Source organism: Natator depressus, chromosome 5 (genome assembly GCF_965152275.1).
Source record: "Natator depressus isolate rNatDep1 chromosome 5, rNatDep2.hap1, whole genome shotgun sequence".
Classification (NCBI taxonomy): Eukaryota; Metazoa; Chordata; order Testudines; family Cheloniidae; genus Natator; species Natator depressus.
In genome coordinates this window covers 123,270,486-123,297,002 of record NC_134238.1, presented here as the reverse complement: position 1 = coordinate 123,297,002, position 26,517 = coordinate 123,270,486, and the positions used below count along the sequence as shown (strand labels likewise).

At 42.0% G+C, this 26,517-nt stretch overlaps 1 protein-coding gene across 2 annotated transcripts; it reads right to left on the bottom strand.

Moving 5' to 3' along the window:
* Positions 1-5,223: 5,223 nt before the first annotated feature.
* On the bottom strand, positions 5,224-25,525 carry ZBTB5 (zinc finger and BTB domain containing 5). Of its 2 annotated transcripts, none has more exons than XM_074953562.1 (2): positions 25,241-25,525; positions 5,224-7,410 (listed from the first exon to the last, which is right to left on the bottom strand). In XM_074953562.1, exon 2 carries the CDS (start codon positions 7,404-7,406, stop codon positions 5,379-5,381), a length of 2,028 nt encoding a protein of 675 aa, XP_074809663.1. In that variant the 5' UTR covers positions 7,407-7,410; positions 25,241-25,525; the 3' UTR covers positions 5,224-5,378. The 2 variants fall into 2 exon arrangements, with proteins under 2 accessions (XP_074809663.1, XP_074809664.1); XM_074953563.1 differs by lacking the exon at positions 25,241-25,525 and adding an exon at positions 24,157-24,168.
* Between the last annotated feature and the right edge of the window lie 992 nt (positions 25,526-26,517).

Sequence of the window (26,517 nt, the reverse complement as noted above, 5' to 3'; positions counted from 1 at the left end):
TTTTGCCCCATCGGGCATTGGGAGCTCAACCCAGAATCCCAATAGGCAGCGGAGACTGCGGGAACTGTGGGATAGCTATTCACAGTGCAGCGCTCTGAAAGTCAACGCTAGCCCCAGTACTGTGAACGCACTCCGCCAACTTAATATGCTTTGACTATACAATTGACTAGATACAACACAATTGACTATATATAATTGCTTCTGAAAAATTGACTTCTATAAAATTGACCTAATTTTGTAGTGTAGACATAGGCATCTGGTCATCCCAGGGGCAGCTGATCAAATAAGAAGTGGGAGTATCACAGCCATTGCCATTAAATGTCCAAGGATTTCTTGGTGTTTAAACCACCATCACCTGCACCATAACCCTGGTGTGGAGTGCACAGAGACACCATTGGCTTGTTTGTGTTGCGCTTAAGCCAAGTTTGCATTATAAGCAATTGACACTGGCAGATGGATCTAAATGTAAGACTCTCTCTTGGTATCACTATAGAGAAGCTACAGGCAGATAAACCAAGTGACAAACAATGGTGTTATGTATGTTTAGACAGAGAACTCAACAAATGTGTTCTAACTTGTCAAACTTTTCCAGTAGACCGACTGATGCTAGGTTAGCTAAGACCTTTTTCCATGACAGAGGAGAGCAAGTTTAAAAAATTATTGTAACACCAAGGGACTTTTTAAATTGGTGGAATATACTGTACCCCATGTGACACCCTGCACCCCATGTTCACCACTTTTGTATGGTCATGATATATTTTGTTTGAAGTATGCCTTGTATCATTTGAAAACTCAGTCTACAGAACAACATTGTCCTGTTAACATATCAAGATTGTACATGGAGCTATGAGATTTTACTATGATTGTTACTGAAATATGCTGTCATTCTGCCTGCTTAATGACAGATTCACCAGAAGGGGAGCTATAAACAAATTATTTACAATGCCACAGGACAGCTTGCAGAACAAGTTCACAATGGAACTGCTGACCCCATGACCCCACAAAGACTTTTCCAGTACAAAGGGTTAGAGTAGAAGAAGTGGGAGGGAGAAAGCCTCTGGCCACCTCTCCTCTCCCATGACATTACTAAATATCTGAAGAACACTGAACGAAGGGGAGTAGTTCCTGGCTGGAAAAAGCACCAGCCTGTGAACTATATTGCATCTAATGGGAAGACAACTGATGTTGCTTTTAGAGTTAGCCTAGGTAAAGTCTAGAAATTAGATTGTGGTTTTATCTTTTTCTTTTGTAACTAAATCTGACTTTTATGCTTTATCACCTGTAAATCACTTAAAATATCTGTCTTTCTCTAGTTAAACATGATTTACTGTTTTATCAAAACCAGTGTTTGTTTGAAGTGTCTGGGAAACCCACACTTGAAACAAGGCTGGTGCATATTCATTATCCACTGTTGGAATGACAGACTAATTATGAGCTAGTACATTCCAGTGGGCCACTGAATAGTACAAGACTTTTTAGGGGGCAAGGCTGGGACCAAGGGATATGCTGGTGTCACCTTGTATCTGTTCATGGCTGGCTGGGCATAGCACTCGTGTTCAACTAGGAATGACTTTACATGTTAGGGGCTGTGAGTGAACAGAGCCTGGAAAGGTTGCTGTTCTGACAGTAAGGCAGTGTAAAAGGCAATCCAGGCTGGAGATCTAAGGGGACATAACAGACCAGCAATTCACGTTGCACCCTAAGGAATGTCACAACTGATTCAAAATCTTTTTCTTCCACTATAGGTGCCTCACCAGATATTTCCAGCTATTTACTTCCATATAGCATTCTGCCCAAGAGAGGAAGAGTTGGCAACAAGGGGCATCGTTTTCAAGACAAATAAGGTCGTGTTGGTAATATTACAGGATTGTATTTGTTTTTCATTTAGATTTAAATAATCAAGAGACACCTGAGCAAGGATCTCAGTACCCTAGCATAGCATTAGCAATACAATTAAAATAATCAAGTGAATGGGAACTCAGGCAGCCAGACAACCTCCTTTCAGACACTTCATTTTCTAGGAATCATACCTTCAACCTTCTCCAAAAATACCCAAACAGATGTGTTTTACAACATACCTGGCAGGTCACCAAATTTGGACAGTTCAGAGTCCTCAAGCCCACACACCAAATGCCCTGCCAGCCACCTGCTTTGCTTTATTACAAGAGGGTTCCAGCTCAGGCATTCCTGCAAATGGCAGCATGGTACAGGGAGAGAGACAAGCCCTCAGGTAAGGCCGTCCCAGGTTATTTAGGGCTTTGTAGGGGAGAACCAACTCCACCGAGACCAACACACCGACTGGTAGACCCACTGCAGGCCATCAGTGTTCCAGTCAGGATTAAGTGAATAATTAAATCAAATCAGACACATCAGCACAAAAATGTAGTGTTTATTTTCAGATGTATCTCATAACATTATAAACATACTGATAGCTTCATGTGAGATGGCACTATAGTGCTCGGCTATTAAGTCTGAACACAAGCAGGGTGAGGTTATTTTTGTAATTGTCAGGTTTGGAGATTAGATATTGCTCATTTTACAAGATGGGTCAGTTCAGTAGTGAGTGCTTATTCTGAGATATTGCTTCACATAGGAAGACCAAGAAAGCAACAGCAGTCAGACATGGGTTACTGAAGCTGTAATATGTCCTCCTAGAAACACTATAATTTGATATGCTGAAAACTAAGTTCGTTACATCTAAAAGATTCAAGGTTTATTTTAATTTTTTTTCTGTTGTTTCTGAAGAGAGCAGCCCTCCCTACCACTATGGCCTTTCACATAACCACAAATGTTTTATTATAAAAACTGATCCAGAAGTACAGTTAAATATAGGTTTCATTTACATGTTCATATTCATTCTTAAAATTAAGTGCATTAATTGCCCCACCCCCATCTCTGCTTTCTTCCTGTGAGTGGGAGAGTTTTAGACACAGGTGCTAGATAAAGAAAACAGCTGGAAAATAGAAAAAAATAGGTTTTGGAACAAAACTGGAAAAAGGCAAGAGATTAGCAATAAGGCAACACATCAACATAAGATTAAATTAGAAAACACTGCATTGTAGTGATGATCTAGTTTTAATGGAGATGCAGTGAGACTGACATAGTACAATACTGTTAGTCCCTTGACATCAACATGATTACCACATAAAATGCAGCATTTTCTAATGTTATTCATGAACTTGGCACATTTCCTTGGTGCCTGAAAAAAAACAAAAGCCAGAAGTGTAACCATTAAAAAACAGTCATGGGACTGTGAGGTTTTAAAAAAAATGAATCATGTCATTCATAATAGTTCCAAGTTCCTGCTTACCTTAGAAGCTTAAATTGCAAATCAAATGTTAACACCCCTTAGGCAGTTTTCTCACCACAAAGCAGGAGAGAAGAGTACATTTTATTTCTCTCTCAGCCAGATATTGTTTCATACAGAGTCCCTTGTTTCTGTGGTACTGACCATGATTGTTTAGTTCCAGTGTTTCAACTGTCTCAGTCACTCAAGACTAAACTAGCTACAGAACTGAGAAATAAGGATTTAAATTTTCAGCTTTCATTCAAATAAATCCAAGATTTTTCAGGAGGCCAACATCACTATTAAAAAAATAGCATAGGTTTAATCAAAGTCAGACACAGAATGAGTTTGCTACATAACAGATTGAAGAGGAGGAGGTTGGAAAGTTTGCAAATGCTTTTTTTATATTAAAAAAAACCCCAACTGCTGCTTCTGAGAATTAGCTATATTAGATGCTCATGATCTGTCTCTTCTGGATATGACAGATGTGCTGAAGCACTAACCCAAATTCTGCATAAACGGAGTAACGCTGGTCCACAGAAGGGCTCCAAAATGTTAATAGAAACCCAGTTTGTTGAACTCCAGGAGTTAGTTGATGTGCATCTTAAAAAAAAAACCAAACCCATTGTTAGTCTCTAAGGTGCCACAAGTACTACTTTCCTTTTTTTTTTTTTAGTTACAATGGTATCAAAGAAGAGGAAATTAAAATAAGATCTGTGAGATTCACAGGAAACAGATTACTGAACTTGTTTTACAAGGTGTAGAGTGCTATTTTTTAAATTAAATTTGTGTTGGATTTTTACTTGTGGGAAAGTACATTTATGATACTTCTCTAAATTGAAGAATTAGAGTCAACTGCTACATTTTATCCAGAGAGGCATATGAATATGGCAAGACAGGCTCTTATTCCTGACTGTTCCTCAGATCAAAGTAATCCATGGTTGGGAGGACAATAAGTATATGGAGAAGGAAATTAAAAAGCCTGAAGATAAGAGCATCAGAAAAGGATAGTCTGCTTACACAATAAGTTGGATCAGATTGACTGTCAGCATCTGGAAAGGGTAAGAGACTATCTTATACAATAAAAGAAGCCACCACAGATCATATCTCCCATTTAAAATAAAGTAGACAATAACAAGCTCTTTTCAGACATCTATGTATATGGAGTTTTAACATATGAAATACAAGTTGGTTAAAATACTGCTAAGAATAGCACATACAGAAACAGTACGTCACTTATCACTCATTACAAGTTTTTACAGAAAAAAATGGTGAAACACCTAGGAGATCTTGCTGTATTCAAACTATATACACATCTAACAGTCCAAACGTTACTTGTCTTGGACTCAAGGTAAGCACCTTCATTACAGTGTCCATTACAGGAAAACAGCCAAAAATACATTCAGAACCCCTACAACTATTTTCCTAATTAACACTTTAAAGCATTTTGTGGTAGACAGGTGTATCCAAGATTGTTTTTCTTTAAGGATATGCAATCTGCATTAGTAACAGTAAAGAGCTCTTTGCATTTTTGTTCACACACATAATGTATCAACTTATTTTACAAGTTATTTATTTAAACACTTTCACAATTTTACAAAATTCCTAAAAAAAATGTGCACTTCAGTTTCTCATCCTTGAAACGTGCTACTTTAACATAATTAGGAGCTGGCTACATTTTCACCCATTCCCTCCTACCTATTTCTTCCCTCCCACCTCCCCCCACAGCAAAGGAACTACTTGGTTTTAGGGATTGCATCCCCATGAGCCCAAGACCTGCATTTACATAATAATAATAATACTTAATACGTCTATAGTGCCTCCTTCAGAGGATCTCAAAGCACGTCCAAACAGTTGTTTAAGCCTCACAACACCCCTGTGAGGTAGGTATGGTATTATCCCCATTTTACAGGACCAAGACTTTTTTTTGGGGGGGGGGGGGGGGGGCGCACAATCACACTTAAGTGTTTACTACAAGGGCAGCTTCTTAACCTGCAGTCTTGAACAAAATAGTGTTAATATTCCAGACATAGTTCAGTTCACGTTCCTACAATTTGTATTGGCATTATTTGCATGGGCTTGGGGGGAAGGATTAAAGCAAAGTGCTGGGTAGGTTGCTGCTCTGCCACCGCAGGCAGGTGGTTTTGGAATGTTTATACAAATGGCTGGACTGGCTGAACCGTTTGCCACACTTTAAACAGGCATAAGGCTTTTCTCCTGTGTGCACACGGATGTGCTTCTTACAGTCTGTTAAGGTCAGGAAAGTCTTGCAGCAGATTTTACAGGCATATTTGCGAGCACCTTCTACAACCAAGACATTGTGCTCAGATAAGGCCTTCTTACATTTTGAAAGAACATCAGCAGATGCCCTGGTCAACTGTGGTGGACCAGGCTGGGAAGGATGTCCATTTTCGAAAGAGGAACTGGTCCCATTCATCATCAACTGGGAATTAGATGTACTATCTTGCATTTGGGAGCTCCTAACAGAGGTCACAACAGGCATTTTGGGGGCTATGCGACGGTAGCCGGGAAAGTTACTAGCTCCACCTCTTGGAGAGCCCATCATTGCCCTTGATAAAGAGTGTAGTCCCAAGCCAGACCTTGGAAAGTCCATCCCAAACTGTTCTGCTGCCCGGTATCCAGAAGTCTGTACACATGGAAGACCCATTACATCCTGCATAGGTCTAACAAAGTGAGAGTCTGCAGATTCATTGAATGGATTTTCCACATGAGACACAGTAGCAGAGGAATGGCCATTAGTAGGCCCAGACTCTGGACTCATTAAATAAGCGGCATCTCCATCCATTCTGCAGTCACTGGTTGTATTTGGAATATTGTCATCGTTTTGATTAGCACCAAAATTGCCACCTCGGCTCTTATTCAGAAAATTTGAGATACTGAAAGTAGACTTATGTTCCAGGTTATTTGACACCTCCAAAATATGGATGTCACCAACCCGATCAGTACTAGATTGTGGGTCAGAAAAGCTACGATCACTACTTTCAGGACTCAGTTCTATCTTTTCTGCACTCACTACTCCTCCTTCCACTTCAACAGACTCACTGCCTTCTGCTTGGGAAGTGACATCACTCACTTCATCTTGAGGCTCTGGGGAACTCAAGGGCTCAGATTTAACCACCACCCTCATGTGTTCTTTTTCATTTAGACTGATCTCTGGATTTTCACACTGAAAGTTGTTTTTCTCAGAAGTAGCTTCTTGATCAAAGCTAGTTTCCACTTGTGTTGCTTGAGATGCCATGGACATTTGTGAAATATTTCCTCCACTGTTGTCAGACTGACTGGGCACTTGGGCATCTTCTTGGGCACCAAAAGACTGATCAAACATAATGGTGTTATCCTCCTGATTATTGGTCACAACATCAGCTTTAGAATTGTCCACAATCTTCAGCGAATCTGGTGAAAAAAATTCTTCCCGTGAATGAACTACTGACTGCCCACTCTCTGGGGCAACATCTGAAATGATGGACTCGTCTATGGTAGGCCTGATTCGCTGTCTGGCCCGGTCTTCAGAAGACTGTTTACGTTTGTGGAGACGCCGAATAGGAAAAGTAGTGCGCTGTTCTATGTTACTTCTCATTGATGAGTTCATAGTATTTTGTTGTTCCTCTGCATTCTGGGTGGAATTTAATGCAGAGCTCACTATACTCAGTCCAAGCTGCTGAAGCATGAAAGATCTTTGCATGCGTGCATTTTGTTCTTGAACTCTATCGCTAGGTGGCGACATTGGCAGTGTCCTTGTAGTAAGGTAGTGTTTACATGCTTTAACAACAGAGTTCAAATGTAAGTGAGAAGCTGCCAGCAAGACATCCATAACATTGCTCTCTCCAAGCATGAGTGTGGAGGTGTACATCATGTCAATCAGAGCAGCAAAGGCCTCAGCTGTCACTACCTCACTGTCCAGCTGGATCATGTTCATGGTCTGGTCTCCCTCTGCTACAGTAAAGAGAGCTCGAAAATGTGTGCTGCATGCTGCCAAAACAGAGCGATGGGCTTTGAAATGCCTGTTCCCCACCACAATGACACAGTCACAAAGTTGACCATGAAGTCGCTGGTAGTTTAGCTGTTGAAAGATTTGCTCAAAATGTCCTGGAAAATCCATGATCCTACAAAATAAAAAAAAGAGGAAAATGTAAGACAAAAATGGCTGAAGTTCTATTTCTATCACAATGAACCAGGGGTTAAAATTTGAATGCAGGTGGCTCAGAGGCAAACTATCAATAACTGATCTTGTACTTACCACCACCATATTGCTATAATACTTATGCTGGCAACCTTGTGAAGGAGCACAGAAAAACTGCAGCTTCTGCTAGACTCATTCTTTTTTCAGGATTTTCTCTAATGTACTTCCCAGCTAAGTATCAAACATATTATAAGCAGAGTTGGTAACACAACCTATAGTTAAAGGTGTCTGATATCTTCCATTATAAAGACCCTACTTTCAGTTGCTTATAGCTTCACCAAACTTTAACCCTTCAGGCTAAAATTCCCATGCCTGGTCTCTCCCTTAGCTAAAACAGTTCAGCAGTTTGAGACCGAGATTAGGAGAAAATATGTTGTTTCCTCATGCTAAAAAAAAAAAAAAAAAAAAAAATTATTGCAACCATTCACTGACAAGCTCTAGCACCTCCATACTTTGAAGAAAGGGTGTGAAGTTTGAGGTGGGTGTGGGAGGGCAAGGAGGTTAGAGATGTCCTTTTTGCAGCCCAAGTAAAAATTCACCCAGGCTCTACAAAATCTCAGTTAGCACATGGTCAATACAGACTTGTTAAGAATGTGGCAGTTAAATTCTCTGAAGATTCCATCTTCACTGAGCATTATCCAGCCCCGGTCTTTCCTTGAAATTGCTCCTCCCAGCAGCCAAGAGAACGGACAGCAGGAAGCCTGTCTTGCCTGTGTTCTCAACGGCCCCTCTGCTGGCACCCAGGCAGCATGGAGGAGGAAGCTGCCTGCCAAAAATGCAGAGGGGTGAGGAATAAGGAGAGGTGTTGCACAAATCAGAAGGCAAAAAGGCGGTAGGGGTGCATGGTGGGAGCAAGAGCCAGGTGGACTGGATAGAAGAGAGGAGCAGACGGGGGGAGAGATAGAAGGATCTATAACCACTAGGTAACACTCTCCTACAAAACCTGGATTTAACCCAGGAGTTTTCAGTCTCTGCATTCTTCTGCTATCAACAAAGATAACAGCATATTACCACTACCGGTTACTCTATTAGCTCAAGTGGTAGAGGACTGTGCTGTGGATATAAAGATCCAAACCCTATTACTGACCTAATTTGACGGTCACTGTATGTGTGTATTTAATTTGTATCATGTGGAACCAAATTAAAAAAATTGGAAGTCACATAAGATCCACATTAGAAAAATGTGGAGGTTGCAGTCAAGTACTCAAAAAATTAGGAAATACTCAAATCAAGGTTGCACAATTCAGCTCCTTTGTGTGTATGCATTATTAGAGTTTTTAATTACGTGATCACATACTACACTTCTACCCCAGGACCCTATCTCATTCAGTGCACAGATTGGACGGACAGTGCTCTGGGAATGAATCAGGGTTGCATAGTGAATTAGGCTGTTGCCTGTAGGGCACATTCTCCATTTGTTGCAGAAGTTGGAAGGTGCTCACTGAATGTGGCAGGGGACTGTAGGAAAAGAAAGGATATTCTAATGGTTAAGGATGCTAAAGCCGCTCTAGAGAATTGAATTCTATTCCTGCCTCTGCCACAGAGTTCCTGTGTGATTTTGGACAAGTCATGTAAGTCAAAATATTCACAGCTGTCTTCTAATTGTGGGTTCCTCATTTTCTGAATGCCCAAAACAAAACTTCTGCTACCAGATTTGGTGAGCACTCACAATTGCAACTATAGTCAACTGGAGCTGTGCTCTGAACATATAAAGTGCAATAAAACTGCTGAATACTCTGAAAGCCCTATGGTTTCAACCTGGGCACCCAAAAATAATGGACACTCGATGATTTTGGCCTTTATCTCATAGGGATGGTTATGAAGACATATTAATGTTTGTGAAGTTCACAGATGTTATGGAGAGCACCACAGAAATGTGCACGAGGAAACTGATAATTTTGTATTAAGCGCAGGGTTTGTTAAATGAAGACTAGGTCCACACATTAATAGATTATAACCTCCTCCATAACTCAGGCCATAAGACTTCCTTGAATTAATTCCTGTTTGAATGACAGCATCTCTTTTAGGAACAACACCCAATCTTGATTTTAAAATTGCCAACGATGGAGAATTCACCACAACCCTTGGTAAGCTATTCCAGTGGTTAATTACCCTTACCGTTAAAAATGTGTTCCTTTATTCTAGCCTAAGTTTGTCTAGCTCTCACTTCCAGTCGGTGGATCTTGTTATATTAGGTCTGTTGACTGAAGAGCCCGTCACCATCAAATTTCTGCTCCCCATGTAGGGTACTTATAAATCGTGGTTAAGTCACCCTTTAACCTTCTCTCAGAAACACAAAATAAATTGAGCTCCTTGCATATTTCACTTTAATCTAAGGCATAATTTTCCCATCTTTTAATCATTCTTGTGGTTCTTCCCTGAACCCTCTCCAATTTATTAACATCCTTCTTGAACTGTAGATATCAGAACTGGACAGAGTATTCCAGTAGCAGTTGCACCAGAGCCAAATACAGAAGTAACAAACCCTCCCTACTCCTACGTGACACTTTCGTTTATACATCCTACAATCACATTAACCCTTTTGGCCAGAGTTGGTCTGGAGGCTCACATTCGGCTGATTATCCATCATAACTCCCAAATGTTTTTCAGAGTCACTGCTTGACAGGATACCTTTGTTTCAAGATGTGTGATCTGAACATTTGACCATATTGAAACATATCATTTTCTTACACCCAGATGACCAAGTGATCTCTATTGCTCTGTTTCAATCTCCTCTCCATTATTTACCACTCCCTCAATCTTTGGGTCATCTTCAAACTTTAACGGTCATGATTTTATGTTTACTTCCAGGTCATTCATAAAAATATTAAATGCCATAAGGCTGAGAACCAATCCCAACCTATTAGCCAGTTTTTAATTTATTTAACATGTACCATGTTCATTTTGTATAACTCTAGTTCCTCAATCAAAAGATCACATGGTGCCAAGTCCAATACCTTACAGAAGTCTGTTACATGTGTTTGTACAGTGCCTATCACAATGGGGTCTGTGACTAGGACTCCTAAGCACAAGAATACAAAAAAAACCAAACAAACTTGTCATCTCTTCAAATCAAGATATCAAGTTACTTTGACAAGATCTATTTTGTCTGCAATATCATGAATGCCATGTTAATTGGCGTTAATTATGTCACGCTCATATTACATTGAATGTGGAAGATAAAAGAAATACTGCATAACTACCCATCCAGTGAACAAGGCAGGGGCACTGGGTGGGAGGAAGGGAGAGAGGAGGGGACAGTATATGATTATGTAATCAAAGGTTATCAAAGCATATACATAAGGGGGCCAAATTAAAGTTGCACAGACAAACCTTATATTGGCACTGCCTAACTTGTGTGCTTGTCTTTGCAACCTTAACCTTCTCACAAATATATATTTATATCAAACTGGACAAGGAAATTCACCTACAATGCCCTAGTTAAAAAACAGAGGAAGAGGAAGGATGGTCATGTGGTTAAGGCACTGAATCGTGACTCAGGAGATCTGGGTTCAACGCCCAACTCTGCCACAGATTTCCTGTGTGATCTTGGTCAACTCACTTTACCCCATATCCCCATTTTACAGATTGAAAATTGGGGTAATAGTTCCTTTTGCCTATGCTGTCTGCCTTGCTTATTTAGATGGTAAACTATTCAAGGCAGAGTGTCTTACCTACTATGTATGCACATACACAAGGAGCCTTGATCTCATTTGGGACCTCTGGGCACTAACATAGTAAGTGATCTGTCAAGGATTAAAAGAAGTCTACTAGCCAGCAGGAAGCTCTCATAAACATGGATACTAAGCCACTACTTTCTTCAACATGTAAGTTTTCATTTCAATAGCTAGCCCTTAAGGATGTGAAATAATCCTCCAAACAAACAAATGTAATGCTGTCTTTGTTCATCTACAGACTGTTCTAGTGTTTGAGACTGCTGTATATTGCTTTTCCAATCATCAGCAGCAGCTCAGAGTTAAGACTCATGAGATTTGCAGTTGTTATTCAGAACTTTGTAGGCACAAGTGAAATCATACCTTATTCCTTTTGCTACTGCTACAGTTTTCCCAAGCAGAAGAGGCAGATACCAGAATTGTTTGAAGGAGAACATGACACCACCAAAAAAGGAGGCTGAAGGAAAGGCAGAGCATCAAACACTTGGTGGAAAAGAATGCTCCACTCTTGCAGCAGCTGGAGGCTGGGTCATCTTCACACCTGGCGCACATCAACTATCCAGAAATTGATACTGAAAACGGAGGCCCCAATCTTGTTTTTCAAAAAGATATGCTCTAGGAATTATTCTGAGGAAGTTTTATGGCCTGTACTATACAGGAGGTGAGATTAGATGATCACAATGGTCCCTTCTAGGGATGTAGATATCGTTTAAAAATTTAACCGGTTAACGGATTAAAATTATATTGTTTAACCGATTAAAGGGAGAGGGGCTGGTGCCACTCTGGCCGGCCCGGGGCCATTCCGTCCAGGGTTGCTCCAGTCAGCCAGCGCAGGTGGGGTGCTCTAGCTGGGGCCGGGGTCGGCCGGCTGGCGCAGCTGCTCCGGCCATGGGCTGGGGATTAACAGTTAGGGTGGGTTAATGGTAAAACTAATGCTTACCAATTAACCAGTTAATATTTTACATCCCTAGTTCCTTCTGGCTTTGGAGTCTATGAATCAGACTCTAGGGATAGAAATCCCAGTGTCATCAGCCATCTCAGCAGTGATGCTGGACAGTGGGCTTTTCACTACAGTATTAGCCCTGGAATTCCCCCAACTCACAGGAGCCTCTAGCTAGCAAGTGTCCAATAAATTTTTCACCTGTGCTGTATGTCTAGTGACATACCGGAGCCAGAAGTGGACAGTATACACTCTGCTTTCTCCAGTGAAAAAAGAAAAAACAAATGGTAGTAAGATCTAGGAGAAAAACATTTAGTGAACCTTAAGAGCAAGATCCTATTTTCTCTGTAAATAATTTTTCCACTGATCTTTCTGGTCCTGCTAGCTCAGGACCCAAACTGTGTTGTATGCTTAGCAACATGAACACTGTTCAACAACAGAAGTGTGGTTAAGGTTTGGGGTTTTAAGTTTCCATTAATACAATTGTAAAGTTAAACAATATCTCAGTGTGTTATAGATTGACCCTTGCCTAAAAAAAGGCATTTTTCACTATCTGTACCTTTCTGATTAAGAAGATTACAGGAGAGTTTTTTTTAAACAAACAGACCAATAGTAATATTGAAGCATATTATAGGACAGAGACTACCAGACCCTATAGAAACAGCTAAGACTGGCAAATCACAGAAACATAATTTTGACTCCTTTCCCAAGATATAAGAGACAGTCTCCAAATTTAAAGAGTTAATGTTTACATTGGCTTACAATTCCATGCATTTACTTCAAAATGTCATGTAAGACTCAAACCACGTACCTGAATATTCTCATATGCATATAGTCATGCATTAAGTGCATTATGCATGTACAGAATTCCAGATTCATGCATTCCAACAGAAATGAGACAAAGCAATTTATTTTGATATAGGCAATAAATATCAATTATGAACTGTACAGACTTCACTTCTAAACCAAAGATGGGTAAAAGGAATTTAACTTCATTAGACAAGCCTGAAGTTTAAAAAAAAAAAAGCTAGTCTGAAAGATTCCCAATGGATGAATACTTGTTTCAGGGCCAAATTAAAACCCCCCACATAAAAACATTACTTTTTCCATTTTAATATATCTAGGCTTGTTTTTTTTATAAGAATGACACATGTTAACTTAAAAGGATAGCGTCTTCCAAAAGCTGAAAACCTAACAAATAGGTTTTAATTAGTCTATTTCTTTTATTGCTCTGTCCAAAGCCAATGTGAGAATTAAAAAGACATTCAAAGTTATTACGCCAACTATCCTTTTTGACATATCCGATCATAACTGAAAGCACTCGTCCAAAGAAAGATTACAAACTGAACCTATAGTTCCCCCCCAAAAAAATTTGACATGGGTTAAAGAAGGCATTTATGGTGTGATAGTCTAGGTTTTTGCATCATAAGAGGGGAGGCCATGTCTACACTAGCAAGCTTATAGTGGCACAGGTGTACCGATAGAGCTGTGCCACTGTAAGATTGCTTGTGTAGCTGCTCTATACCAATTGGAGAGAGCTTCCCCCATCGACATAATAAAACCACCCCCTAAACGAGCAGCAGTAGCTATGTTGAAGGGAGAGTGTCTCCTGCCGACATAGTGCTGTGCACATGAGCGCTTATGCCCGCAAAACTTATTTCCCTCGGGGTGTTTTTTTCACACCTCTGAGCGACGTGTTTTGCCGACATACACAGTAGTGTAGACATGGCCTAGTGTCAACGGTCTCAGATATGCCATAGTTAAACTGAATATCAAAGGGAGCTTGGCACACAGGTAACAACACTCTAAATCATTATCAGTATTACAACTGGGTTGCTTCTTGCTTGCTAGCCAACAGCTCGCAGTTTACTACTTGGAGTCACCCCCTCCCCATCTCCCTAAACCTTCAATATTTAAAATATATTTGAGGTGTCAGACACCAAATCTGTAAGGATTCCTAGCACAAAATTAATACACAAAAAGATGCCCAAGGTACATTAAAGAACTTAAACAAAAAGGTTGTATCTCGCCAACGTCAGAATGTGTTTGTCCTGTGCTCACCTGTTGTGCCAAAAAGTATCAAAACCCACAGAAAACTCCTTTGGAGACCGTAATAGACACTTAAGTCCAGGTACTTAAATAGTGAAAATCAAGAATGCTTTTTTCTCCTTTTCGTCCCTCAACACTTGGATTTTTATTTTATTTAATAAGCCATGGAGAAAAATCTCAAAGAAGTTGACTTTTTCAGTGAATTAACTCTTTGAACAAGGAGCTAAACAGGTCATTAGTTTTAAAGTTATATTCTGGTTAAACACACGCAAAATCTTAATTTAGTGACAGCTAAGGTTGCATCTGGACATACCCCGTCCATCCAAACACCTTAAAAGCATGGAAATAAGGTGAGGGAATCATCTCCTGTGTTCTCTGTCACCTTCACACTGCCAAGAACACGGTCAGTGGCACACTCCGTCAGGTTTTCACTTCCACCTCCAACAGATAAAGAGAAGCAATATGTACCCAAACATAATGAAACTGACAACCTTATTACTAAATGGAGTTTGTGGGAGCTTCCTAGAGTTTTGTGGTTTGGGTTTTTTTTAAATCCAGGGTTGGTAGTTGGTGTAGCTCACTGGTTAACTCCCCAGTATCAGGGAGGGTGAGCTGCAGTTGCTTGGCAATCAGAGGGCCAAGCTGCACTGCCAAAGCTGCTCCTGCCACCTTGACCCTCCAGAAAAGGCTGAGACATGGCTCAGGAGAGCTTTTGTCCCTAATATTTTACCACCATTTAAAAGTTACTGAAATTACAGAGTCCAAACGCAATCTACTGTAATTAACAGCAATGCATAGTTTATCAGTCGAAGCAGCAAGCATCATCACTTGCTTCCTGAAACACAACATTGCCTCTCATACACCTCTGGAGGTTGACACAGCCAAAAGCAACTGTAGCAGCAGAGCGTATGCGAGCCTGCACTCTGGCAGCAGGGCTACATAGTGTGTTCCTCTTTTTTCTAGGTCCCTTGCCCTGTCCCCCTGTGAAGAGTATCTCTCAGCTTTCAAACCTGCAATATCTGACACTTGAAAGCAAAGTGTGACAAATGATTAAAATGTGAAACACTTGTATTTTGGCCCATCTCACCAAAGGTTACAGATTCTAATGGTTTAAGTAAAAACATTGTTTTTTCACTAAGAAAATTAAATTATCTTTAAAAGATTTTCTCAGTGGATCCATAACATCATGATGGGGTTGTCAATTTGAATCCTAGCCCTGCAAATTCCTAGCCAAGACCTTTACCACCTGGGCTTACAGGTGTAATTGCTATCCTGTAAGGGAACACTCACTAGAAGGGGGACTTGACACACACTTTCCTAGTGGGTTTGCTAAATAGTGGTAGAAAATTGGAGACAGGGGTTCTGGATTCTATCCCTGACTTCATGGCAGCAATGTGGTATACTCAGAGATAGGATAAGAAAAAACGCAAAGAACATTCTGAAAGGCATCATGGCTGAGTGGATAATTTTGGGTTTTGATACTAGAGACCTGGGTTCTACATTACAGCAGCTACAGCGCTGCAACTGTGCTGTTGTAGCATAAAAAGAAAAGGAGTACTTGTGGCACCTTAGAGACTAACCAATTTATTTGAGCATAAGCTTTCGTGAGCTACAGCTCACTTCATCGGATGCATACTGTGGAAAATACAGAAGGTGTTTTTATACATACAAACCATGAAAAAATGGGTGTTTACCACTACAAAAGGTTTTCTCTCCACCCACCCCACTCTCCTGCTGGTAATAGCTTATCTAAAATGATCACTCTCTGTACAATGTGTATGATAATCAAGGTGGGCCATTTCCAGCACAAATCCAGGGTTTAACAAGAACGCCTGGGGGTGGGGGGTTGGAAATATTGTATCCAATTTGCAAATGAATTCCAATTCAACAGTCTCTCGCTGGAGTCTGGTTTTGAAGTTTTTTTGTTGTAATATCACAACTTTCATGTTTGTATGTATAAAAACACCTTCTATATTTTCCACATTATGCATCCGATGAAGTGAGCTGTAGCTCACAAAAGCTTATGCTCAAATAAATTGGTTAGTCTCTAAGGTGCCACAAGTCCTCCTTTTCTTTTTGTGAATACAGACTAATATGGCTGTTACTCTGAAACCTGTCATTATGCAAGGCACTGCATTTAGCCATATGGAGTGGAAATCTATCAACTGCATAAAAAAAACTTGTACAGATACAGACAGACATCATCTTCCTTTCCAAATGCAAGCAGATGGACATCGTACCAAAAGGACTGAAGGTAAAAAAATCCATTACAATCTACATACCACACAGACTATGCTGACAGCTTGTGCCACACGCTCTCAAAGAAACTGTGGAACCACCTGATCAACATCCTCTACAGCAAACAGGGAAAGATAAAGAATGAGCTCTCAAAAATGGATACTCTCATAAAAAACAACTTTCCACACAAACTTCCTCGTGGCTGGACTTTACTAAAACTAGACAAGCCATTTACAACACACACTTTGCTTCTCTACAAAAGAAAAAGGACACTAAACTTTCTAAACTACTACATGTCACAAGGGGCCACAGCAATGGTTCCCTCAACCCACCCAGCAATATTGTTAACCTATCCAACTAAACTCTTAGCCCAGCAGAAGCAGCTGTCCTATCTCGGGGCCTCTGCTTCTGCCCCTCCACCCCCACGAACATGATACAGTTCTGTGGTGACCTAGAATCCTATTTTCGATGTCTCTGACTCAAGGAATATTTCCAACACACCTCTGAACAACATACTAATCCACAGAGACCTCCCTACCAACAACTACATAAAGAAGGATTCTAGGTGGACTCCTCCTGAAGGTTGAGACAGCAGACTGGACTTCTACATAGAGTGCTTCCGCCGACGTGCACGGGCTGAAATTGTGGAAAAGCAGCTTGTCCCACAACTTCAGCCGTGCAGAACACAATGCCATCCACAGCCTCAGAAACAACTCTGACATCATAATCAAAAAGGCTGACAAAGGAGGTGCTGCTGTCATCATGAATAGGTCGGAATATGAACAAGAGGCTGCTCGGCAGCTCTCCAACACCACTTTCTACAAGCCATTACCCTCTGATCCCACTGAGAGAGTTACCAAAAGAAACTACAGCATTTGCTCAAGAAACTCCCTGAAAAAGCACAAGATCAAATCCGCAAAGACACACCCTTGGAACCTCAACCTGGGATATTCTATCTACTACCCAAGATCCATAAACCTGGAAATCCTGGGCGCCCCATCATCTCAGGCATTGGCACCCTGACAGCAGGATTGTCTGGCTATGTAGACTCCCTCCTCAGGCCCTACGCTACCAGCACTCCCAGCTACCTTCGAGACACCACTGACTTCCTGAGGAAACTACAATCCATCGGTGATCTTCCTGATAACACCATCCTGGCCACTATGGATGTAGAAGCCCTCTACACCAACATTCCACACAAAGATGGACTACAAGCCGTCAAGAACACTATCCCCAATAATGTCACGGCAAACCTGGTGGCTGAACTTTGTGACTTTGTCCTTACCCATAACTATTTTACATTTGGGGATAATGTATACCTTCAAATCAGCGGCACTGCTATGGGTACCTGCACGGCCCCACAGTATGCCAACATTTTGATGGCTGACTTAGAACAATGCTTCCTCAGCTCTTGTCCCCTAATGCCCCTACTCTACTTGCGCTATATTGATGACATCTTCATCATCTGGACCCATGGAAAAGCCCTTGAGGAATTCCACCATGATTTCAACAATTTCCATCCCACCATCAACCTCAGCCTGGTCAAGTCCACACAAGAGTGCTAATAAACGATGGTCACAAACACCACCCTATACCGGAAACCTACTGACCGCTATTCCTACTTACATGCCTCCAGCTTTCACCCTGACCACACCACATGATCCATCGTCTACAGCCAAGCTCTGCGATACAACCGCATTTGCTCCAACCCCTCAGAGACAAACACCTACAAGAGCTCTATCAAGCATTCTTACAACTACAATACCCACCTGCGGAAGTGAAGAAACAGATTGACAGAGCCAGAAGAGTTCCCAGAAGTCACCTACTACAGGACAGGCCTAACAAAGAAAATAACAGAACGCCACTAGCCGTCACCTTCAGCCCCCAACTAAAACCCCTCCAACGCATTATTAAGGATCTACAACCTATCCTGAAGGATTACCCAACACTCTCACAAATCTTGGGAGACAGGCCAGTCCTTGCCTACAGACAGCCCCCCAACCTGAAGCAAATACTCACCAGCAACCACATACCACACAACAGAACCACTAACCCAGGAACCTATCCTTGCAACAAAGCCCGTTGCCAACTGTGCCCACATATCTATTCAGGGGACACCATCACAGGGCCTAATAACATCAGCCACACTATCAGAGGCTCGTTCACCCGCACATCTACCAATGTGATATATGCCATCATGTGCCAGCAATGCCTCTCTGTCAAACTGGACAGTCTCTACGTAAAAGAATAAATGGACACAAATCAGATGTCAAGAATTATAACATTCACAAACCAGTCGGAGACAACTTCAATCTCTCTGGTCACGCGATTACAGACATGAAAGTTGTGATATTACAACAGAAAAACTTCAAAACCAGACTCCAGCGAGAGACTGTTGAATTGGAATTCATTTGCAAATTGGATACAATTAACTTAGGCTTGAATAGAGACTGGGAGTGGCTAAGTCATTATGCAAGGTAACCCATTTCCCCTTGTTTTTTCCAACCCCCCCCCCCGCCCCCCCGTTCCTCAGACGTTCTTGTTAAACCCTGGATTTGTGCTGGAAATGGCCCACCTTGATTATCATACACATTGTACGGAGAGCGATCACTTTAGATAAGCTAAAAGAAAAGGAGTACTTTTGGCACCTTAGAGACTAACCAATTTATTTGAGCATAAGCTTTCGTGAGCTACAGCTCACTTCATCGGATGCATACTGTGGAAAGTGTAGAAGATCTTTTTATACACACAAAGTATGAAAAAATACCTCCCCCTACCCCACTCTCCTGCTGGCAATAGCTTATCTAAAGTGACCACTCTCCTTACAATATGTATGATAATCAAGTTGGGCCATTTCCAGCACAAATCCAGGTTCTCTCACCCCCCCCCCCCACACACACACAAACCCACTCTCCTGCTGGTAATAGCTTATCTAAAGCAATCACTCTCCTTACAATGTGTATGATAATCAAGGTGGGCCATTTCCAGCACAAATCCAGGGTTTAACAAGAACGTCTGAGGAACGGGGGGGCGGGGGGGGGGTTGGAAAAAACAAGGGGAAATAGGTTACCTTGCATAATGACTTAGCCACTCCCAGTCTCTATTCAAGCCTAAGTTAATTGTATCCAATTTGCAAATGAATTCCAATTCAACAGTCTCTCGCTGGAGTCTGGATTTGAAGTTTTTTTGCTGAAGAATTGCAACTTTCATGTCTGTAATCACGTGACCAGAGAGACTGAAGTGTTCTCCGACTGGTTGATGAATATTATAGTTCTTGACATCTGATTTGTGTCCATTTATTCTTTTATGTAGAGACTGTCCAGTCTGACCAATGTACATGGCAGAGGGGCATTGCTGGCACATGATGGCATATATCACATTGGTGGATGTGCAGGTGAACGAGCCTCTGATAGTGTGGCTGATGTGATTAGGCCCTGTAATGGTGTCCCCTGAATAGATATGTGGGCACAGTTAGCAACGGGCTTTGTTGCAAGGATAGGTTCCTGGATTAATGGTTCTGTTGTGTGGTATGTGGTTGCTGGTGAGTATTTGCTTCAGGTTGGGGGGCTGTCTGTAGGCAAGGACTGGCCTGTCTCCCAGGATTTGTGAGAGTGGGGTGGGGGGAGGTATTTTTTCATGCTTTGTGTGTATAAAAGATCTTCTACACTTTCCACAGCATGCATCCGATGAAGTGAGCTGTAGCTCACGAAAGCTTATGCTGAAATAAACTGGTTAGTCTCTAAGGTGCCACAAGTCCTCCTTTTCTTTTTGTGAATACAGACTAACATGGCTGTTACTCTGAAACCTGTTGTAGCATAGACACTTTCTATGTTGCCAGGAGTTGTTCCATCGAGAGGCAGTAACTAGGTCAATGGAAGAATTCTTCCACTTACCTAGTGTGTCTACTGTGGGGGTTAGGTCAACTTAATCACTTCATCCAGGATGTGAAATTTTTTACAGCTCTGAGCAATTTAGCTAGGTCAGTCTATGTTCTAAGTGTAGACCTGGCCTTAGTGCATCTGAAATGACCTTTTCTAACATCTATTTGTTAAAGGGAAAGTGTGGAGGTAAGGTACAGGTGGCAACTTATACTTGACTGACTTGTAGGGTTGGGGTCATGGCCTTGGTTGATAATAAAGGTGGTGAGGGGCATGGAACTATAAACTGTGTAAGATCTGAAGTCATGTTCTCTGGTTCTCAGCTCAGGGAACTGTTCTCTGAACTACCAGTATAGTGGCACTCTCTCTCTCTTCCTCTAACTGCTACAGAACAATCTGGGGATGGCAGAAACATTATCTTGTATTAAGTTCCATATAGGCAACTCACTTTCAAAAGTGCTCCATATGTTCACTTCATGTTGGTATATATAAAAACTGAAACTGGTGAAAATTATGTAAGAAGAATAGAAACAAATACCTACTCTGCAGATGTGGGTAACGTGTGACGCAAAAATTAGATCCAAGGAGTTTACACACTTGTCTAAAGGGATAAAAAAGGGGGATGCCACATTCAGAAGTGATCATTCTGGGACACATTAACAGCAGTGTCATATGTAACACACAGGATATAATTGTTCGGCTCTACTTGTCACTGGTGAGGCCTCAGCTAGAGTACTGCGTCCAGCTCTGGGCATCACTTTTTAAGGAAAGATAAGAACAAACTGCAAAGAGTCAAGATCAGATCAACAAAAATAATTAGATGTTTGGAAAAAATGTCCAATTCTTTCACTCTTTCCATGCTTAGTCTAGAGAAGAGGTAGTTTCACATATGTAACAGGTTGTTTTAAAGAGGACAGTGATCAATTGTTCTCCAAGCCCAACAAGGGTAGGACAAGAAGTAATTAGCTTAGTTTGAAGCAAAGGATATTTAGATAGAAAGTTTTTCCCAACAACAAAACTATAAAGGACAGTTAAGCACTGGAACAAGTTACGTAGGGAGGTTGTGGAATACCCATCAATGGAGGTTTTTAAAAACAGGTTAGCCAAACGGCTCTCAGGGACAGTCTAGATATATTTAACCCTGCTTGTGTGTGTGTGTGTGTGTGTGTGTGTGAGTGAGAGAGAGAGTGTGTGTGAGGGTCGAGGGTGGGGAGCAGCAGAACTAAGACTAGGTGGCCTCTTTCAATATTTCTACTGAAATATACATGTCTACATTTCTATGATTATTGTTTTATTGTTCCATTTGTATCAGCCTGACCAGCACCAAACCACCATGAAAACTTCAGATACTACGTCAGTTTTAATTTCTATCTGTTGTCAGTTTTACAGCATTTCTGAAAAATGAAGCTTTAACACTCCCATAAAAATGAAACTTTTCCTGTAACTTTACTTACGGCCTTGCTACCGCTGCATCATAACATGACACTTGTATTCCCAATCTCCATCTTGATCTGCAAAAGCTGAACAAATCCATAGGATGGCCTCTCTGCTATCTACCACCTGCCTCTCAAATGGAGGCCCCAACTTTAAAAAGAAAATTCAGTTTCCAGCTTTCCCATTTAAAAGCAATCCTCTGTCCATGAATCTAACCTCAAATACCATATGGAGCCAAAGAGAGCTGCATTTAAGTATCCCAGGAGAAAAAGCAGCCACAGATACCTGAGCATGATACCATCTTGCCAAACAGGGCATTACACTTCTAAACCTAATGCATCAACCTCACTTTACCATTTACTAGAAATTCAAGGACTTCTCTCAACCCTTGCTAATTCTGAAGCAGCCTGGAAACAAAGCATAAGTTTTTAACAGTGAGAGTAATTAACCAATGGATAATTTACCAAGGTTCGTGGTGGATTCTCAATCACTGACAATTTTTTAATCAAGACTGGATGTTTCTTCTAAAAGATCTGCTTTAGGAAATATTTTGGGGAAGTTTATGACCTGTGTTAAACAGGAAGTCAGAATAAATGATCATAGTGGTTTCTGCTGGCTGTGGAATCTACAAATCTCTTCATGCAGTTTTTAAATTCTAGTCATCTAACCAATGATGATTTAGTTTAACTCAGAATGGAGAAATACATTTTTACCAGAAAAATTTAAAGCAGGCCAAAGGGACAAATATCCTTTGTGCCTTCTCCACTGTAGATGATACATGGGCTCAATCAATTTTCTTCATGATTTTAACTTCCAAAGCAGATTATTTTATCTATAAATTAGGCATGTCTCCAGCAAATCAATACTGCATTTTAACTGAGATTTGACATACTCTCCTGCTTCTGGCCTCCTTAAACCTATTAATATTAAAATTATTTCAAGAATATGTCTTCTCATGGCAGTGTAATTTGAACCACTATTAACGGAAAGTCTGTGTTGTACAGGCTTTTATTCAAATCCATAATAGGATTCCAGACATTTTAGCATGTACTAATTCATAAAAATATTGTTGGCCGAAGTAACAACCATAATTTTGTAATTTTAACTCTTCTAAAAACCGCAGCCCGAGTTTGTTTTTTAAAGAGAAATTCATTTATCATGTCTAAACTAATTACTTTTAGTTATGGGAAATAATGAACTAGAAATGAACTGTTACAATCACTGAATAATTTAAACAGTGACAAAGTTAATAGAAAAAAGTAGCAACTAACAGGCTGCCTAAATTTAGAACACAGCAATATATACATGCTCCCTTTGCTGTGTTACATATTTCATTTTATATCAAAGTGTAACAGTAGCCACATGGTTACTAGTTTGACCTTTGCCGAATTTGTCTTTGATAGTACGATTGTGTAAAAAAAATGTAGATCCTAAACATATAAATAAAAGAACATAAGAACGGCCATACTGGGTCAGACCAAAGGTCCATCTAGCCCAGAATCCAGTCTTCTGACAGTGGCCAAGCCAGGTTCCCCAGAGGGAATGAACAGAACAGGTCATCACAAAATGCAGCTGCCAAATGACCTCCATACAGTCTACAGACAACTATCTTTTTGTACTTTGGCAGTTTGTTTTGTAACACATTGCACCCATTTGTTGTACCTTCCATTACATTTGCTAGAACTAGTTCAATGTTATAAATGTAAGCCAATAGTATTTCTAAAACAGTCACCTAAAATTATCTTTATTCTCTGAAAATTCCAAATAATCAAACCAGAAGTGGGGGAGGTCTGGGAGAAGGGGGGAGGAATAGTTGTTAGAAGTGAGTGGGTACACTAGAAAGGTAACCTGGTGCCAAACTAAAGAACTAAGTTATGCCAAAACTTGTTTCACACCTACTTGAACAGCAAGTCACTCATAGTAGTACAGATTTAGAATGGTTTCCACACTACCCCTACATTTCTCACTTTTGATCATTCACTATCCAAGTTTTTAAAAAAAAAAATCTGCAAAAGGTTCTTTTTTGAAAACTCTGCTTCACATACTTGGTCACATGATTTTGTAACACTTGATTTGCTTAGAATCACACATTTTTAAAAAAGTGTTTCATAGAGTCTTGCAGCAGAGATCAAATGGCAACTTCATTTCACTAGATTCTGTAGTATGTCAAATGCTGTTTTGGAAGACCTCATTCCCTTCTGGCTTAGAAGTCTCAGTGGCATGAATGATGCCTTGAAAGTGAAAGATCTGTGTGAGTTGACAAATATTTGAATTGCCAAGAGAAAATCTATACTGCAACATAAGTATAAAGGCGGATATAAGTATAAAAAAGCTCCAGTTGGTTTTCTGCAAATTACACATTAACCGGTAGCTGTGTTTTTAATATAACTCACACCACATTTTTATCATCTACTTAAGTATTCTTATGCAACCACAATTGGTTCAGTAGCACTAACCAATAACTAGGGGTTCCATGTTGCAGTCCTTCACTCACGCAGGTAACCACCACAATGAAGTCAGCAAGATTTTGCTCAGTTCAGAATGACCGGACCTGGCCCTATAATTATTTTTCAATGTGTCTACTACAACTTCCAGGTTGTAACACCTGTTACAAAGCTGCACAAATGTGAGGACTTGGGTAGAATTTCCAGCACAAATGGTGAGAGATTGCAGGTATGACTGCCAACCCACTCCCCATATGAATTCCACCTACGTGCACAAGACAGATCTTCAGACCTGGTGGTTTTCACGACAGACATCCCCCCCATGTACACACTTGTTCAGGGGTACCCAACCTGGGGGAACGTCACTACAGCTCTCCCCACCTCCAGTCTTGGAGAATTTTGGGACTCAATTCTCCCCAACAAGTAACAAAGAGCTAACGGGACACGAGGGGAACCTGCATGGAGTGGGGACGGGGGCAGGGTCTGGCGATCATCGGAGCCTGAAGGGAAGGCTCAGGGTGGACAGATGAGGGAAGGATGCAGTGGGGGGCGCCTACAGACAGATCTGTCACTGCAGGGGGCAGGGAGACGAGGGAAGCCTGCGGGGGTGGGGCGGGCAGATGAGGGCAGCCTAAGGGGGGGCGAGGCTGGGGTGTCTGTCCCTGCAGGGGGCCCAGGGACGGGTAGGTGAGGGCAGACTGCGGGGGTAGGGGCGGGGCTAGGGTCTGTCTGTCCCGACCGGGGGGTAGAGGAGGGCAGCCTTCAGGGGCATTTATGGGGGGCCCGGTGCCAGCCCGAGCCCTGGCCAGAGGGCCCCCCCGCCGCCGCCCTGTCACTCACCAGCCGGCCGAGACCCCGCCCCTCCCGCTCAGACTGTCTAGTGTCGGTGACACTAATCGCGCCGTCTCCCAGGCCCCGGCGCATGCGCAAGACGCCGGTCCCCCTCCTCACTCCCTCCCCCGCATCGGCGAGACAAGCGCTGACAAGAGAACAAGCCTCCCCAAACACAGCTCGCGCGCGCGCCCACCCCGTCTTGCGCGCGCCCCCGGCGCAGCGCGCGCAGCCTCTCCCGCGCGCCGCCTCGGGCCTGCCTCACCTGCGCCGTGCCGTCCCCTCCCCTCCCGCGGCTCTGCGTCTTCGGGCCGGGGGGGGGCCGTCGTTCTCGTCCCCGGCGGGTTCCTCTCCACCTCGCTCCGGTCTCCTCCCCCCTCCACTCCGGACACAGCAACGGCCTCGCCGGCAGCAGGAAGTGACGCCATCGTTTTGCGGCCAATCAGCGGGGTGGGTGGGGACGAGAAGAAAAAAGGCTCCGGAGCCTCCCGGGATGCGAAACTCCTAGCCAATCCCAGGGCGCCATTCGCTGCCCTGAGCGCTCCGAGGCGTAGCCTTGGCCAGTCAGCCATCGGTTTGCTGATAACACCACAGTGCTCCAGGGGGTTTATCAATAAACTGCTCGCTGATTGGACATGTCCTCCATAATCCAATCAGAACGTGATTTCACTCTAGGCTGAGGCTCAGGAGCGCCCCTTTCCCTCCCCACCAGAACTGCAGCCTCCCAAGAGCCTCAGCGCTCGCCCACTTTAGGGCTTCCCCACTTCTCCCTTACCCCACGTTCATTGGCCTGGCATCCCACCCTGGCCATCCTGAGCTGGACCCCAATGCACCCACCACCCTGCAGGACCAGCCAGAGCCCCACATCAGAGCCCAGAGCCTGTTAAAGCAGGATGGAAACTCTGCACTCACGCTCATCCGAGGCCTAGCTACCTGGGCTTGGAAAGCGATGCTCCAGGGTGTTTTCCAGCCGCTGTAAAAGCAGAACTGTCGCCAATCCCAGACGTTCAAAAATCATGAGTCAGGCTCCAAAAATCATGAAGCTGTATTAGAAATCATGAGACTCTTTTAAAAAATTAACATTGGGTTGTTTTCCTTTGCATTCTGGTTTTTGAGCCTTTAGGCTGCACTTGAGTCATGTTCCCAAGGTTTTATCTGCATTTGTGAAGGCCACAAATTTGCTTTTTAATAAAAACGAAAGCTGAGATTTTCACATAATTCTGTGCCTGCAGGAGCTGGGGCTGGAAGGGAAACATCAAAAATTGTGAGATGCATGATAAAAATCCCAAGAGTCGGCAACACTTCACTAAATAAGTAAAAACCTATCTATAAATGATTGTTAAAGTCTTCCAGAAGCATAATTCAACCCATTCCAAAAACAGGAGAAAATTCTCGGGCCTGACTGTAACTACCAACTGTACTGATTGGGACAAACTGCACGAGAAAACAAATAGATTTAAAAGTGTTATTAAAGATAATGTTAAAATTATCTAATACACATGTTAAGAAAACAGTTTCTATATATCTGAGTATAATGCTTAA

What these genes read in the sequence shown, in the direction of transcription:
- ZBTB5 (XM_074953562.1), bottom strand. Translation starts at nt 7,406, where the DNA reads ATGGATTTTCCAGGACATTTTGAGCAAATCTTTCAACAGCTAAACTAC.